Source organism: Acipenser ruthenus, chromosome 20 (assembly GCF_902713425.1).
Source record: "Acipenser ruthenus chromosome 20, fAciRut3.2 maternal haplotype, whole genome shotgun sequence".
Classification (NCBI taxonomy): Eukaryota; Metazoa; Chordata; class Actinopteri; order Acipenseriformes; family Acipenseridae; genus Acipenser; species Acipenser ruthenus.
In genome coordinates this window covers 24,930,819-24,948,735 of record NC_081208.1, presented here as the reverse complement: position 1 = coordinate 24,948,735, position 17,917 = coordinate 24,930,819, and the positions used below count along the sequence as shown (strand labels likewise).

The following is a 17,917-nucleotide window of genomic DNA, read 5'->3' as shown; positions in this document are numbered from 1 at the left end:
ATCAATAAACAAATTTTAAACAACATGGGGACTCAATTCAACAAAATGGCTTATAGAAGAAAGCTCTCTTAGAACCAGATTTATGAACCAATGGATTCTCATATGTGGAAGGCAGAAGAACAGCTACTCTCTGCAGTGTCCAGCCTTCCCTAATGTTAGCGCTAGTGGAGCTGGTAACGTTATGTAAATCAGCAGGTTTTACAGGGCATACACGTATTACTGTATGATTATGATGCGTCCCCTTTAAGTGAATGCCCTGACTCTCTCCCTTATTGTACCTTATTAGACTATGTACACATGTATCCAGATAAGAGGAGATATGACAAAAACAAGGTGGGCACATCTCTCACTGGATTGGCCCAAGGTCCTGAATGCGTTGGAACTGAAACTAAGACTGAGAGACAGACAGAAAGAAAGAAGAGATTAAGAGATAGACAGCACAGAGTAGAGAAAGTAAAAGAGGAGAGAAAGAGAAAGTGAGAGACTTACTATACAAAGATTTTGATAATTAATGCTCGGTACTTTAACTTTAAATGTAGCAGCGTTGACAATACATATTTAAGTGGAATGTCAATTACGACTGACTTGAATTGAATTGATTTGAAGATAGAAAGCCTGGCTTGCTTGCTGCACTGTACTGACAGTGCGGTTGGCTGGTATCGTGTGACTGTCTACCTTCTTGCTCTGCAGTACAGACACAGACCACTAGCTCTGATCTCTGAGTACTCTGGACTGGACTGGGGTTGGTCTGCAGTGGGAAGTATGAAGCTGTCCGGGACAGTCCTGGATTTGGACATGGCTGACTACAGTGTGTCCCTTGACCCCTCGTACAGTATGCTGGAGTTTGATAGCCTGAGAATGCTGTCTGTCGGGACCGGTGAGTTAGACACGCAAAACACACACCCACTCACACACTTACACACACTCACACACACACACTCACACACCCACTCCCGCACACACATACACACACACTCCCACCCACTACCACACACACACTCACACACACACACTCACACACCCACTCACACACACATATACACACACACTCACTCACACACACATATACACACACACTCACTCCCACCCACTACCACACACACACACTCACACACACACACACACTCACACACCCACTCACACACACATATACACACACACTCACTCCCACCCACTACCACACACACACACACACACACACACAGTGATACACAATCACACACACTCACAGTCTCTTTAATGCACACACATGTATATAAAAACAACAAGCAAACACAACTGGGAATCCCTGGATGAAAAAATAAGTATATATACACTATTTACAAATTCTACCACAAATATATATTTCAGATATTGTTAGAATGTGCTCTTGTTGGCACCTGCTATCCATATACCATATACATCAGATATATTCTTAAATACATGGTACATATCCTTGATACATTTAGTTGATCATTTGTTAAAAGAATGTATCTCAATCCGGGTCCTCGGGGACCCCTGTGTCTTCTGGTTTTCATTCCAATTACTTAACAAGACCCTTAATTGAACTAATAATTTGCTTAATTAGACCTTTTTAATTGTTCTCAGCTCCTAACAAACCATGAATGTCAATTTTTGTTTTTTTAATTGATATAATCGACATTTTCACTTATATATATATCGTTGATGTATGGGTTGGTTGATAGATCATCTGTAATGAGCTAGCAATGTAGACTTGTGTGATACTCTTTGCTTGATCACAAAAATTAAATCCTAATGCAGTACTCAATATATTAGAAACCATGGGCCTTTTTCACAAAAGCTTTTACTCATGTTTCATCTGAAGAACCAACTAATTTACTAGCATGTTAACCAATTGTGTCCATTTTTATGTTCATCATTAGTTACTGTTTATATTAGCCTACAGTAACAAAAAAAAGGGTGTAAAACCTGATCTCATTTACTACAGCAGACCAGATTCATAAATATCAAGCTTATTATATTCATAAAAAAGGCTCAAGAGTCAAGGCTTTGGGGTGGGTGTGATTGTAGATGAGTAACAGCCGATGCAGGGTTCATGGTATCTGGGCCGGGATTGGGGGTTTACTCAGTGATTGATCATTAACAGAGAAAATAATCGGAAAAATACAACACCAGTATTTGTAGAGTGTATAGAGCTTACTACGCAAGCCTCATCAGCAGTCATCTGTTTCTCATACTGTCCCAGGCTGTAAACTGCTGTAACTCATGCATGTCTATTCTGTACACTTAGTGCCACAGGGAAAGATGGAACTGTTGGTTTCCATCAGCCACAGACCGGGTTTGAACTGGCACACTGTTAACCCCACTGAGGATTGTGGATTGGCAGAAATTGGGTAATGAGCATCCAGTGCCAAGGATGCTGGGATTGTATGACTTTGTGTGAACAAGATCTTTCACCTCAGTGTAAAACTAAATAGAAATAAAGCAAATACAGAAATAATGACCAGTAGCAGATTGGATTGCTGAAAGCAGTTTGATGCTGGAACGAGATTGACTTTTGGTTTCATGCTGCAGGTGGAAACAAGGTTTATAAAGATAACATGCTGTTGCTGTTGCTTGGATGTTAAAAGATAACTGAAGGGTGTACATGGTCCAAAAATGGTCCACTTTGACTTTTTTTTTTAAATGTAGTCATTGCCAATTAGTTTTTATTATTTTCTCCCCAATTTGAAATGCCCAATTATTTTTTTAGGCTCAGCTCACCGCTACCACCTCTGCGCTGACTCGGGAGGGGCGAAGATGAACACACGCTGTCCTCCGAAGCGTGTGCCGTCAGCCGCCCGCTTCTTTACACTCTGCAGACTCACCGTGCAGCCGCCTCAGAGCTACAGCGTCGGAGGACAACGCAGCTCTGGGCAGCTTACGGGCAAGCCCGCAGGCACCCGGCCAGACTACAGGGGTCGCTGGTGCGCGGTGAGCCGAGGACACCCTTGCCGACCTAACCCTCCCTCCCCCCGGACGACGCTCGGCCAATTGAGCGCCGCCCCCTGGAGCTCCCGTCCACGGTCGGCTGTGGAATAGCCTGGACTCGAACCGGCGACGTCCAGGCTATAGAGCGCATCCTGCACTCTAGCGAGTGTTTTTATTGGATGCGCCACTCGGGAGCCCCTCACTTTGACACTTTTCTTGAAATTGACAGATGTTCTGATGCCTGACCCCGCCCCCCAGGCTGCCGTGACCAATGAGATGGGCGCGCTGTGTTCGATCTGCGAAGACCGCGCCACGGGGAAGCACTATGGTGCAGCGAGCTGCGATGGCTGCAAAGGATTTTTCAGGAGGAGTGTTCGCAAAAACCACGTCTACACCTGTCGGTGAGTGTGCACAAGACAAGTCTGCACTGCTGTGTATGTGTGTGGGTCTGGTGTCTCCTTTGCTTTCAGCCCCCGTGTCTTCCTGTCTCTTCAGGTTCAGTCGACAGTGTGTGGTGGACAAGGACAAGAGGAACCAGTGTCGCTACTGCCGTCTGCGGAAGTGTTTCAGAGCTGGCATGAAGAAGGACGGTGAGGGCTGACTTTCATTACGGTTGAGTCTCATTCCCATAAGAGGAAAGGACCCAGGGGAACGATGATGGTGTGATTTCAACAGAGGGACTGTTGTGATATCAGTGGTTTATGCTCTCCCCCCCCCCCACCCCGAAAAAAAAAATTACATAACCAACTTCAACTTTAAACAACAAGCCGAGGAGTTCAAAGTTCATTATCTGAGAAAATGTATCCAATCACAGATTCAGATAGAAGCAGCTGTATGAAAGCAAAATGGTAGGGAAAACACAATTCTGGGTCCTGGATTTGGCAAGCCTTGCTTTTAAGCATGCAAACTGAAAGACAGAGCTGCCGGTGCATGGACAGGAAAGAGTTAAAGATACAGCTGAGTGCTGATAACAACACTGTAAAGGTCAGCCTGATTAAAACATGCAAACAAGAGGCATCGTGAAATCAGACTGAGGGCAGTCCCTCCTTCTCCTCCCACTCAGCTATCTACCAAAGAGGTGTACTGATCATGTACATAACTAACACACATTTCAACAGACTTCATATATTTCCTTAAACACTAGGCATTTTCAGATTTCAGGCATCTTTTTTTCATATTGAGAAGCAGAGAGAGAGAGAGAGAGTGAACAAGAGACAAAGAAAGAGCGAGAGAAAGAGAGGGAGCGAGAGGAGTGAGAGACAGAAGGGTGAGAGAAAAAGTCAGAGATTGAGAAAGAGACGGGCTTATCAGCTATAAACTTGAAAGTAAGGTTGGAGGAATAACTGCATTTACGACACTGATAAAATATGAAAAGCTGACAATCTGTCCTGTAATGATTAAGCAAGTTCAGCACTGCTAAACGGGCCGATCCATTGAGTACATGCAGTATCTGTGAGAGAATATTAGATTTCAATTCAATCAAAGAGAAAATTCAGTTTGATTTTACACCTTTGACCTTCTTAATAATGACCACCTGCAGGCTGTGACGATCTTAATATCCCAGCTAGCTCCATTATAAAAGGCCATAAACTAAACCATTCTGTTTGTTATCAGCCAATCAAAACTTATGGAGATATCGGGTATCATGAATTTAAATGCTGCTGTTCTTGCTTTGTTTCTGTGCTGTTTGTGCTGTGGCCTACATACAAGTTTTCCATAGTTGCGAAACACTTTCCATTAGTGTCTCTAGCTCTGCCTTCCTTTGATTGATTGTAATTTGACTGTTGTCAAGGAAAGCTCCACTTTATAACTAATTGGTTTCAGATTGGACTAATTTCACTGTCTGCTGTTTAGAAGCCAACAAATGAACTCTGAAACCCAGAGATTTAAACATAGCTAGTTTCCACAGTAAATATAGCATGCTAACATGATTAATTTTAAATAATGTAGACTATCAGACTCTGGTGATATAGGGGGATGTCGGTGTGTTCGTACATCAGTCAGTCTGCATGTCACACTTACATGTTTGCATAGATCCGGAGAGCCACTTATCCAGTTGTCATGAAACTTGTTAAGAATCCCTTCAATCCAGCGTTCTTGCTGCAACCAGCCTATGTGACCTACAGAAGTGAATCTATAGCATTTCATTTGAAATACTGCCTAAATTAATATGAAGAGAATGCAGTATAAAAGTTGTACAGTACCAAGTGCTTTTAGCATTGTGTTCGTTGTTGATCCCCCCTTCCCTCTGCTTCCTTTCTCTCTCAGCGGTTCAGAATGAGCGGGACCGCATCAGCAATCGCAGGCCCTGCTGGGAGGAGGCTGACTCTCTCTCTCTGGGTATTCTGCTGCAGGCTGAGGCCATGGCTCGCCAGGTAGGGCTGATAAAGCTTCACCAGGACCCCACTGGAAGTCTTTTTTCTTTGGTGTATATTTGTATGGCTAATCCTATTAAAAGTGAGCCACCGCTACTATTCAAAGAGTGTTTCAATTACTACAACTCATTTCCAAAGATAAATTGCATATAAAACATTAAAAACCTGGATACCTGATGAAGGACTCCATCTGAGCCCAATTTCCTGTAGGCAGAGAAAGCAAATAGAAGTGTAAGTCTCTAGTGGGGTCCAGCTATCTGAAACGGTGTGTGAGATGCCTCTGGGAAGTAACATATTCCTAGAAATTCGAAATTCATGGTTTTATTGAGAGTTTTTTTTTTTTCTCACTACACTTTATTGTTGAAACATCAAGGGTTTACATAGCTCAATTGAGATTGGGGTCTGCATTCTGTTTACACTAAATCAATGTATCTTCTCCTAGCCATATATATCTGTAGTTGTGGTACAAATCTGGACTAGATTGGATGAATTTGTGGGAAAGCACAGCAGAGACTGCCAGCAGTGTTGGAAAGTGTCCCAGTGACAGTGTAGGAGTAAAGGGTTAGAACACAGCAACATCAACTGGATGTTCAATATCAGTCAGGCACTGATGATTTAGATCCTGTAATGAATTGAATACAGCCTTTATGTTTTTACTTTTTTAAATTGTTTATACGCTAGCTGTATCTTTTATTTGTATTAGATTTAGACAATGGGGCTTGTTTGCTTGAGTTAATTCAAGTTTGTGGAAGTTTTGATTCATTAAAGAAACTGTAATGTTATTTAAACTGTAACTGTTCTTGTTAAGATGGGATCATAAGGCCTACCCTGTTTTCAAATGGTTAACTAGGATTAGTACAACGCTATAGACTGGTTGTACGTACTTCACCTTGCTTTCAATAGGCTTTACTACACAAGCTTTGGTTTTGCTATGCATTGCAGCAAGGACAGCTAAGGTAAAGGTGATTGACTGAATGATTGATCCATCCTAAAGTTCTTTTGTATGTCATGAATGTGTGTGTGTGTGTTTTGCAGTTCTCAGCACCCCCGCTCCCTGGAGCTGACATCACCAGTAAGAAGTTTGCCAGTGTGACAGATGTATGCGAATCCATGAAGCAGCAGCTACTCCTATTGGTGGAGTGGGCCAAACACATCCCAGCATTCTGCAAGCTCCCATTGGATGACAGGGTACAAGCCCATCCTTCCAGCCTTTATTGCAAATCACATCGTACTACTCCTGATTATTATCAGTGTGTGTCTCACTCTGTGTCTCTCTCCCACTGTGTGTCTCTGTCTCGCTCTGTGTCTTTGTGTCTCTGTCCCACTCTGTGTCTCTGTCTCGCTCTGTGTCTTTGTGTCCCTGTCCCACCCTGTGTCTCTGTCTTGCTCTGTGTCTTTGTGTCCCTGTCCCACCCTGTGTCTCTGTCTCGCTCTGTGTCTTTGTGTCTCTGTCCAACTCTGTGTCTCTGCGCCACTGTGTTTGTGTCTTTGTCTCACTGTGTTTGTCTGTTTGTCTGCAGGTGGCCCTGCTTCGAGCCCATGCTGGAGAGCACTTGATCCTGGGAGTGGCACGGCGCTCCCTGCCTTACGATGACATCCTGTTGCTGGGTAAGAGAGAGAGCAAGTCCACACTAAAATCAACTAGCATTACTGCAGTACATCTATGAAATCAGTCTAATCAGTAAACATGTTGTGCTGGGATGTTATTTATCCTCATAAAAGAGTAAATTATTTAAATGTACTGTTTACACATTTAAACATAATAGAACCTAAGGTAAATATCTTCAAAACCCACCAATACCCTTCACAAAAACAATGATGGCACACTGAAATGATGAAATAACCACTGTATACCACAGGAATCACCCTGGGCAGGTTTGTGTGTAATGGCACATTTCTCTGATCAGGTAATGACTTTGTCATCCTGATGAGCGGGCCGGACCCTGAGGTGTCTCGAGTGGCCGCACGCATCCTGGACGAGCTGGTCCGGCCGCTGAGAGAGCTGGACATCACTGACAGCGAGTTCGCCTGCCTGAAGACCATCATCTTCTTCGACCCCGGTCAGTAAAGCACTGCACTGCAAAGAAAAAGAAAACAACTTGAACTGTATATTACTAGCAAGGAACCAATTGTTTGTGTAGGTGTTATCGGTAGCTGAATAGCTTCAGATTTTGATTATTATTATTATTTTTTTTACTTTTGCCTTAGTATTGTTTGATGTTTGCTATCATCCTGAGTGATTCCAGGAAACTACGTGATCTTTAATTTATTGATTCGTGAGTAGTTTATTGCAAGTTAATTATAGCGTAATTTTAAAAAAAATGTACCTTTGCTTCAAAGCAGAGCCCTGAGTGTGTATGAGTGAGACTCTTTGGGCTTTGAGAGTATGTAGGGCTCCATCTGTCACCTGCTCTCCTCTTTCTCTCCCTCTCTACACTCTCCACTGTCAGTACTCTGAGGTGAAGTAACTTCAGTAGAGGCCCATGTTCCCTCAATCTCTCTCCTCAGTTTCTCCCCTCTTTCTCCTCACTCTCCCCCTCTCTCTTTCTCATTGGCTGTGGTTCCAGGCCCAGGTTCTCTCTGCCTCCCTCAGGCTCTCACTTCTCGCCTCAGTCTACTCACTCTCTCTGCTCCCCCCTCTCTTCCTCTCTCTAACTTCTCTCCTCAGTCTCCTCACTCTCTCTGCTCTCCCCCCCCCCCCTCTCTCAGACTGCCCTGGTGTGGAGCAGTGCTTGGTGGTGAAGCAGCTGCGGTTCCAGGCCCAGATTCTGCTGGAGGACTCGTCCAGTGAGCGGCGTGGCCGGTTTGGAGAGCTGCTGCTCTTGCTGCCCCCCCTGCAGAGTGTGGCCTGGCAGATGGTGGAGCAGCTCCAGCTGGCTCGGATGGTAGGGGCGGCCCAGGTGGACAGCCTGCTGCAGGAGATGCTGCTCGGGGGGGGAGTAGGTATGCAAACCAGCCAGGGCTGTATTATTATTATTATTATTATTATTATTATTATTATTATTATTATTATTATTATTAATTTCTTAGCACATGCCCTTACCCAGGACGACTTACAATTGTTACAAAATATCACAGTACGAAGTATCACATTACAGATAAGAGTAGTTGCAAAAGATCAAATTCAAATAAGAGCAAAAAATAGAGAATAGAGTAAATAATTACATGTAAGAGCGGGTTCGACTAAGAGCAATTAACTTATAATAAAAATATTTGCTTATACGAGTAAAGTCCTGTATGAGCATGTAAGTACGATGAATGGATGAGAATGATTTCAAATAAGATCAATTACAAAAAACGTGAATATGGATACATATAAGTGTAAAGTCAAATACAAGATAGATACAGTAAGTAGTTATAGTTAGGAGCAGTAGTTGAGTGCAGCAAGGTATGGAGCAGTTCAATGCAAGTACAAGCTGATGTAAGTACTGGTACAATTGGGTGCCATATAGTCCAGTATAGTCGAGAGTTGTGAAGTTTACAGATGCTGTCTGAACAGGTGTGTCTTGAAGAGGCGCTGGAAGGTGTTCAGGGACTGAGCAGTGCTGATATCTTGGTGGATGAGGAGGGAGAGAGGATTGTGGATTCATGAGGAATAGAGATAGAGAGATCAGTGGTGGGGAAGGAAAAGGGGGGGTAGAAAAGGAGGTCTGACTTGGAGAGGTTGAGTTTGAGATGATGTGAGTGCTTCCAGGAGGAGGTGGTCAAGAGGCAGGTCGAGATACTGGAGGAAACGTCAAGGTCAGAGGGGGCAAAGGAGAGGAAGCTCTCGGCATCATCAGCATAGAGATGATACGAGAAGCCATGGGAGATCAGGGAACTCAGGGAGCAGATGTAGAGAGAAAACAGGCAGGAGTGAGCAGAGGACAGGGGGTGGGGGTGGAAGGCGAGGTATTGAAGAGTCTGTGGATGTCTGTGATTTTGGAGGAGAGACTTCGGGTAATTAATGGTCATGAAAATTGCAGGACAATAGCACTGGGCTGGCAGATGCCAGCTCTGCTAGTGAGTGTACTTGAAACTTGACCTGAACACCCCCTGTCTGCCATTCATTCCAAGGGTTCTCCCAAGCAGTGAGGGTTTAATCATGTGGACTTGTGTCTACTGTATTTTAAGTTAAGACCAAATTAATTTCCCTGTGACCTGAGCCCAATTTGAACCCAGGCCTCCAGAGGTGAAAGACATGAAAGGCTAGTGAGCTAGCCATCCAGCAGCCCCAGACGGCTGTAATATAGGGAGCAAAACAAGATGGGGTTACCAGTACTGTAATGACTGGAAAGCAAGGACGGGTCATATTCAGAAAACTAACACAAAACACGAAATGACAGCAGCTACAAAACACCACCCAAAATATACAACACAAATGGTTTCTGAGCTAACCCAAGACCTTGTTTGTCCCTTTTATGAAAAGCAAAAATGTATAGTTACAAAACTAGGAAAACATTTAAAAAAAAAAAATTCTAGCATGCTTTTTCTAACTGATGTTCTCTTCTTTCACAGGAAGTCGAGGTGCCATCCCAGAGTACTCACAGCCTGGACCTCCACGTCCACTGCCCCGTGAACCTGTGAGGGCTAATATGATGTTGCCTAGCAACCTTACCTCTGTAATCCACCCTGTACCAAGCTGTGAGTTTCCTGTTTGTTTTCAAGACAAAGCTGCCTCATGTTCATGTCAACTCAATAGAGTTGCTCATTCGTTATTTATTTTAAAACCCCATTACTTTCTTTTACTGTTTTGTTTTTCTTGCTGTCTGTTTAGAGAAGCACTGGACTGCATACCAAGATTAGTAGTCCATCCCGATCTTTATCATTATAAGTGCAATAATAATAATAATAATAATAATAATAATAATAATAATAATAATAATAATAATAATAATAATAATAATAATAATAAAAAACCAAATCTATTAGCTTAACAACACACTCATACAAGCTCCAAAAGAAGGACAAGGGGTTTCAATTAGTGTATTGTGCTACTGGACATACTGTGACTAACACACAATGGTACAATGATTATAGAAAAGGAGACTGTATAAAACAAACCTGCCTGTTAATACTGAACCATTCAAACTCAATTATGTTTAATAAGCTAATGTCCAGTTTCAGAACTTTCAGTTAGAAAATCAGGTTATAGCAACCACTTACCAGTAGAGGGCCCTTGTAAAAATACTTTTAGAATACTTTGTAGTTCAGACATTTGTATGAGTATTGTTCTGATTTGTGTTTCTTTTTCAGCTGCTGTGGATAGGCCCCTCTCCTCTCTGCCAACAGGAAGTGAGATATATGAACAAGACCATGCCCGCATACTTGCTGGCTCTGCCCAGATTCTGCCAGTGCCACTCATCCCGAAACAAGAGATACTCTGAGAGTAGAGAGAGAGAAGGAGAGCTTCGAGAGACAGACACGAGTTATTGCAAAGCGAACAAATTCTTTTGATGGGGGGGTGGGGGGGTATTGAGGGGTGTTGGGGGTATTATCAGTAATTCAACTTATTCTGTAATTTGTATGGAACAAATACACACACACACACACACACACACACACACACACACACACACACATATATATATATTCTTAAAACATAAAGTGAATACACTTTGAAAGAGTTGTTTATACCTTATACAGTTTATACAGTATCTGATGAATAGTAAATAAAGAAGGCATCATGAAGCAAACCCAGGACAGGTCACATGATCAAATGTTCAGTATATAAGGCTTTTGGCAGTTAGCTGTTAGTTAGTTGTCCTGGTAATAGGTAGAAGCAATGATGTATCAGTGTTTGAAAGGTTTGTATGGAAACATCCCAGAAGAGAACTACTGTTTATTCTACATGAAGTTGGCGATGAATAGTGACTGACAGGCGAAGATAAACCAATATGTACAATAACACTGATGCAGAGCCACGGTATTAGAATATACAGACATCATGTTACTTGTCACTTGAGTAGTCGTTTTAAATAGGGTTAACTGTATTTTTTTAGTTATGTAAATGTAACTGGTGATGACAAAATAATGTTATATATTAATATGGTAACCTACGGTATAAACCTCTGTATGTTATCATATCGTTTTTTTTTTCTTTTTCAAAAATATGAAACCCCACCCAGTTTTGAACAAAATGATACCTCTGGAACAATGACAAGTAATAAACTAAATAATACTTTAAGGAATGTGTACAAATTGTGGGCCACTTCACAACAAGCCTCAAATTTCATTCATGGCAATACTTATGTTCACAAAGTAATTTGATAGTAAGTCATTTTCCCTTTAATCATAGAGCTGCTTCAGCCCTGAATGATTTAACGATGTGACAATATTAGGTGGCAGAACCGAATATTTTGTTTAACAAAATGCAACATTCCTGCAATATTGTCAAAACAACCAATGCAGAGAGATTTTATTTTTGTCCAGCAGAGGGAGACACACTACACTAAAAATGAAGGTATTTCTTAGTCTAAAGAGCATTACATGTTCAGTCAGCATGTTAACGTGACAAATGATCAGGGATCGAGTGATTATAAAAACTAAATGTTCGTGAAGGGGGTGGATGAGGAGAAGGAGGACAGGGATTAAGAGTAGCTGGATGGTGTTTAACCTTGGCATCTGGGTCAGAGGTCATGACAGTCAGTGCAAGGGTGAGATCAATCACATGACTCAAGGTCCAGCAGTTTCAGACTCTAAAGCATTTGTAAGCACACTGCTGTAAGAACTGTCCAATAAGAGCTCTACATCTCACGAGAGAGGACAAGCAGGATATTTCCAAAGGAGTATTTGATATAGAAACTCCACACAGCTGGCTTGATGTTTGTTTCCTTTACTCAAACTGGTTGTCAATTTATGGATGTTAAAAAACAACTGTTCAACAGTTTGGTGGGTTAAATGTTGCTGTCACTTACCAGCATATAAGGAGACTCTTAGGGTTCTATAAGACTAAAATAGGTCTGAACCTGTCGTTTTACTTATTTTTAAAGACAAAAATATGTTAGAGTCTCACAAACACTGTTAGAGAGTTTGGTTTTCACAAAGTCTTATAAGAATTGTTGAGCTTTGCAATCGTTTTTTTTTTTATTGCTTGAGACAATGTCCTGGGATGCACATTTAATCCTTCTGTAGGCCTTAATTTTTGCACACCGACCATAATACTGTCAGAAGTATGATGTGCCACCATGAACATTACATAGACCCCTCAGTCTTAAACTGTGTTGTTTACTATTTAGAAACCAATTGCAATCAATGGACACATATTATAACCTTCAATGTTATGAAATATGTAAACCCATAGTATGTGTGTGGTGATGAAAATAAGAATCACTGGTGTGTCTTTCTTTACCTTTTGAAAATCCTGGTCACCTAATATTCTGTGACATACTCACAGCTCGGAATTCAGGAGTGAAGCATTGAGGTTCAATGCATGTTTCATTTGTCTAACCTACCACAAAACAGATGGCAAGTCGGTGCTCCATACAGCATGGAACTTGCTGAAACTCTGTCACTGTGTAGCAATTTCATGGTAGTGTTGCTCTTACAATCCCATCCTGGTTCTGAGTAGCTTTGTGTCTTTAACTTTTACCAGGAGGAAAGAGGCACAAATAGACTTGTGGATTGAGTGCATCTCCAAAGTGAAGGTGCTACCTAATGTCATTTGGAATCATGAATTAACAGTGGGCTTTTTACTCTTGTTTTAGTTTTCCTGCTTATCTAGAAGTACTCATAGCATAAGTAATCCGCAATATGTTTTTGCAGACAGTAATAATTCAATGATCTTTTCAAAGCACACTTGACTAAAAGCGAGTGGTTTGGTGCTGGTACGGGGCTTCCTTGCACACCCATTGGAAGTGGGGGCTGTGATTTGATTTACTCCAGCCTGTCAAAGTTCATCATTATGAGCTGCAGCCAGGCGACAATAAATGGGACAGGGATGACACTTATAGGCAGGGTCACCAGAAATCTGCCAGGAGTTTATTTTTTTTATGTATTTATTTTTTAATTTATTTCTCTTTCTCTGCATTATTTCCCAAGGGATCCCCGCTTATTGCCAGAAGAGTCCCTTTGAGTCACAAATCCTTACGCAGACACTGCAGTCTAGAGGGTAGAGCAGGGGACCAATAGTTAGCAGGTTGTGGGTTCAAATATCAGTGATGAGGAACGAGGGGCAAATTACAAGCTCCCCCCGTTTCCAAAAGAAAAATTAGCTAGAAGCAAGACCCCACTACAGTTAAATTAGATATTAAATCTGATTAAATACGACTTTCTCATAAACTAGGGGTTTAATCTTGACTTTTCTTTTAATCAATGAATCATATAAATGATCAATTAATCACATATCTCATAAGCCCCATATGGTTTATTCAATACACATTTGCAACATTTACAAAATTGCAGTCTAAAACACCAGAACAGAGACAGCATAATTTAACTTCTTTAAACTGATTAAAAAGTTAAATGACAGGGGTCCTTGAGTGGCTCACCTGGTAGAAGCGTGCAGGGCGAGTCATACGGCGCAGGTTCGAGTCCTGGCTGTGCGAAGTAGGACAGTCTTTGCTAGGGACTCCGAAGGGAGCATCGCATTTGCTCTGGCGCTCCCATGGGTTAGGGAGGTAAAACCGGCAGGGACTGTTTCTCCTCATCGCTCTACAGCAAACGAACCCTGCTAGCCAGGTGCCCAGCAAGCTCAGTGGACACCTGCAGGAAACTGGCTTGGTCGTAGGATTGGAGGACGCCCACTAAAACTTTGGGTCTCCTGGACCAAGTGGGAAAATGCTGCGGTGAGGAGAAAAGCGATTGGGTATTCCAAATTGGGAGAAAATTGGGGGGGAAATTACAGTTGGACACATTAAATAAAAACATTAAAAAGCAAAAAATGACATTAATGTATTTAGTGTTTACTTTATTCTATTCAGTATATATACAGCGAAGCCAGAATTTTGAACTGTACTGAAATGTGACCAGAATACCAGTGTTTACATCTCTCATCCAAGAACATAAACCTATACTAACTAGATCATTTGTTGAAATCTGGTCTAGAAGGGGACAGCTGAGCTATCAACAGCACTTTATAAGCTGCAGCTCCTGATATTCACTGGAGGTCTTTCACCCGATTTCTGACCAGGCCCAAACATGCTTACCTTCTTTGACAAGAACGGGTACCAAAATGGCACAGTCAAAAATCTGGGAATGTCATCACATTTTTTCTCCTTCATTTTGATCAAATAAAGTGTTTGATTCAATAAAGAGCTGTGTCAGTTGAAGGGGTTTTCATTGCTTGGTTGATTCACTTACCAGGCACTGTACACAATGTTAATTTTTGAAGAAAACAAATGCACACAAAATGAGTGAATTAAAAATAGCTAGTCAGCTGTTTTATGTACAGCAGGCTTTGGTTAGGTAGATAAACTTTATTGTTCAGGTTCCTGTCTGAATTTCCAGCTTTTATTTTGTTGTTTTGTGTACTAAGGCTGTGTTTGACAGATTAAGGAAAACATTAAGGTGACAGTTTGATCACAATAAGAATTCTACGTCGAAAGTGGTTGTTTTTGTTCACGTTTTGATTACAATATGAAGTTTATTCAATTTGCCAGTGATTCCACAAAGCAATTTTGACTGTATTTGTTAAATTAACTCCGCTCTGTGGAAAAAAAAAAAGATCTGCATGTTTTTGCTGTTAAAAAAGTTTTTGTGATTTTACTTGATACAAAAGAAGAAAAGAACAGAAAGAAAGAACAGAAAAGGAAAAATAAAAAAGCAGCTCAAATTGGTTATAAAAGTGTGGCAGGCATGTGATTTAGTGAGGCAATAAAGAAAGGAAAGGTGCCCATTTATCACAAGGTCTGCTCACTGGGAGAGGGACTGTCAGAGGCAAAGCCAAGTGGAAAGGCAGATCTGCACACTGCCGAAACCAATAAACAGGCCTGAGATGAACCATCATCTCTCCCCTTCCTCTCTCCCTCTCTGGAAAAGCCATTGCCGGGATGTATGGAATGTAAGAACAAAAAATTTAGATTATTTCCCCCTAATTTTGTAGTTTATCATTCCAGGGCAATGGTAGCAAAAGGCTGGCTACAATGTTATAAGCCATTGGTTGAATACATGCTGGAGATCATCTTAGATATAACACTGATATCACAGTGGTTTGGACCAATACATAGTGGTAAATGGTCTGGTTCCTTATCAATACTAGACCGTATCAGAACCACTGTGGTAATATTTGTTCAAAATACACTGCAAGTGGTTCTGCTAGTGGTTGTCCTGTATGTCTGGAGACAAACTGGTATTTCCACCTGTACACTACTTAATTTAACCTCCCTCCAGGTATTAATTTGTTAATTATTTTAAAATATCTAGAGAAGCTGGAGGACTTTGGACCTCTTGGACACAAAACAGTTTTAAACTGTTTGACTAACCTGAAAACAAAATGTCAGCTACATTATTGATTCAGTTACATGATGTTGCAATAATGAGTGGATCTGAGTGAGGCTGCTAAGCGTTAGTGAGGTATTCAAAGAGAACTAATGCTGACCACAGTTTTCCTTCATATCACTTGAGCAGCACTTGGACGTGTAACAGCCAAGGCTAGCACAAGCAAAACCCCATTCTCACCAGCCCCTGCTGTTCATCGTTCTTTTTTCCCTTTGATTCAGATGAAGCCCATTTATTCCGGCACAACTTGATACATTTCATACTTTTTTAAGGCATTGGTTGTAACAACTTAGCGGGTGCTTAGACAACCAAATCTAAGAGAAAAATACAACAAAAACAAATAAAACGGTTCACAAAGTTTCTAAAGAAAGAAAAAAAAAAAACAGGTTCAAAGTGAAGGCCTTTAAGAATGAGTTTTAATTAAAACCACTTGTTCCCCAAAGTTCTACTTAATGTTTCCCATTAGTCATGTTTGAGGGATTACAGACATTTTCAATGAAAGTCAGGGATTAAACTGAAAAAGCAGATGTGAGAACAATGCTGCTTGTTTTATTGCGATCAGGGCCGTTTAGTAATTATGAAAAATTAACCAGATATGACAAGGGTTCCTAATGCCTTCCGCAATTAAAATGGACTTCCATGAAAATATGTTCAAGGTAGGGAGGTTCAGGTCTGGGTTGTGGGCCACTTTAGTTCAAAAAGGGGGATGGGGGGAACTTCCTTCAACTAATAGTGCTCTACTCTAGTGCTGTTCTCTAAGGGTGCTATGCATTCCTTCACCCTCCCTCCCCAGGCTGTATTGAGAATGCTTGCTGAGGCCTGAACAAACTTACTGCAGAGGGAGGACAGTCATTGGTACAACAGTGTTGGCAATGCTGTCATGTCAAAGCAATGGCTCTGTACTAAGGAGTAATGTTAGCGCACTATTGCAATGGTATGAGGCTCTGTGAAGGGGTGCGCGTTGCCAAGGAGACGCAGGGACCAGAAACTCTGTAGTTTAAGCGCTTACACGCATTTACTTCCATAGCATTTTACACAAAACACAAAACAACAAAGTGCACCGCCTCCTTCACCATCCCATCACTACCTGCACTAACACTCGTGATCACCCTGTTGATACACCTGTGGCTGGAGCCTTAATTAATAATTTAATTATTTATTCAATTGATGGCTCCAGCCACATCCCCACATGTTGTTGTAGGGAGGAATTTAACCCCCCCAACCCCCCCCACACCCTACCCTCCACCTGTGCTTTCACCCTGCCATGGTGCCACAGGCTCCCATTGGTAGAATCAGGGTGCAATTTGACGGGGGAGGGGGTGGGGGGTGATTTCCCTGGCTCTGCTTTGTGTATCCCTGGCTCTGCTCTTTCAATTTGCATCCCAGGCAGGGATAATAGATTTTGCTTTGTACTGCCTCGCTGGTTCTCAGCACCTCTTTTTCAAACTACTGCATATGATTGTGTTTCGACCCTACAGACACCGGGAACCAGCGAATACATTGACACCACTGTTTTTAAGGGGAGTCATATAAGACTCAAAAGAGCACATGTTTTTAAAATGTCAACACGTTGACATCGTTGTCGTTAATATGCTCAAATGACAATAAATGCATTTGGTGGCAGACGTTGACACCTGAGTGAGCTATCCACGTTGTGTCTCTTTACTATAGGATTGCCTACTGATTTATAGTTTGTGTATTGTATCCCTCCCCCCCCCCCCCCCTCCCCACCAATCCCCTGGAAATTTGACAAATCGCACCCTGGGTGGAATGGTACCACAGTGGTAACATGTTCGGAATTTGATATATGACAATTGACGCTCACTTGTGCTATGTTTGCTCCAAATCCATTATGCTGCCATTGCTGGTCTGCTAATGTTTTTTTCTGGGTATTACTGTACACTGAGATTATTAAAAGTATCAAATGTTCTCCAGGGGAATCATTTTGCTGGTACCCATATGCGTAAAGCAAAAGGTATGCATTACCTAAACTATTTCATTGTACAACAGCGACTTCAGCTTCACACAAAAAGCCCTTTTAACCAAGACAATAGGTGACAAGGAGGAGCGTGCATGTGCATAATAAGAACCATGTGACTGGAATGAGCTACCTAATGAACTGGAGGTCTCACATGGTATGAAATGATTGGGTTTTCCAAACAAGTACTGTGACGCTAATATATGGAATCGTTAAT

The 17,917-nt window shown here is 41.8% G+C and overlaps 1 protein-coding gene across 1 annotated transcript; it reads left to right on the top strand.

Annotated features, from left to right (window-relative positions):
- The first annotated feature begins 379 nt into the window (after positions 1–379).
- LOC117425472 (hepatocyte nuclear factor 4-beta-like) lies at positions 380–10,733 on the top strand. Its single transcript, XM_034042431.3, has 10 exons — positions 380–877; positions 3,161–3,332; positions 3,427–3,521; positions 5,200–5,306; positions 6,342–6,494; positions 6,827–6,914; positions 7,214–7,366; positions 8,016–8,249; positions 9,804–9,929; positions 10,542–10,733. Exons 1-10 carry the CDS (start codon positions 763–765, stop codon positions 10,670–10,672), a joined length of 1,374 nt encoding a protein of 457 aa, XP_033898322.3. The 5' UTR covers positions 380–762; the 3' UTR covers positions 10,673–10,733.
- The last annotated feature ends 7,184 nt before the right edge of the window (positions 10,734–17,917 follow it).

What these genes read in the sequence shown, in the direction of transcription:
- LOC117425472 (XM_034042431.3), top strand. Translation starts at nt 763, where the DNA reads ATGAAGCTGTCCGGGACAGTCCTGGATTTGGACATGGCTGACTACAGT. An exon ending in CATCATCTTCTTCGACCCCG is followed by an intron (nt 7,367 to 8,015) that starts GTCAGTAAAGCA and finishes CCCCTCTCTCAG; the next exon opens with ACTGCCCTGGTGTGGAGCAG. An exon ending in GCTGCTCGGGGGGGGAGTAG is followed by an intron (nt 8,250 to 9,803) that starts GTATGCAAACCA and finishes CTTCTTTCACAG; the next exon opens with GAAGTCGAGGTGCCATCCCA.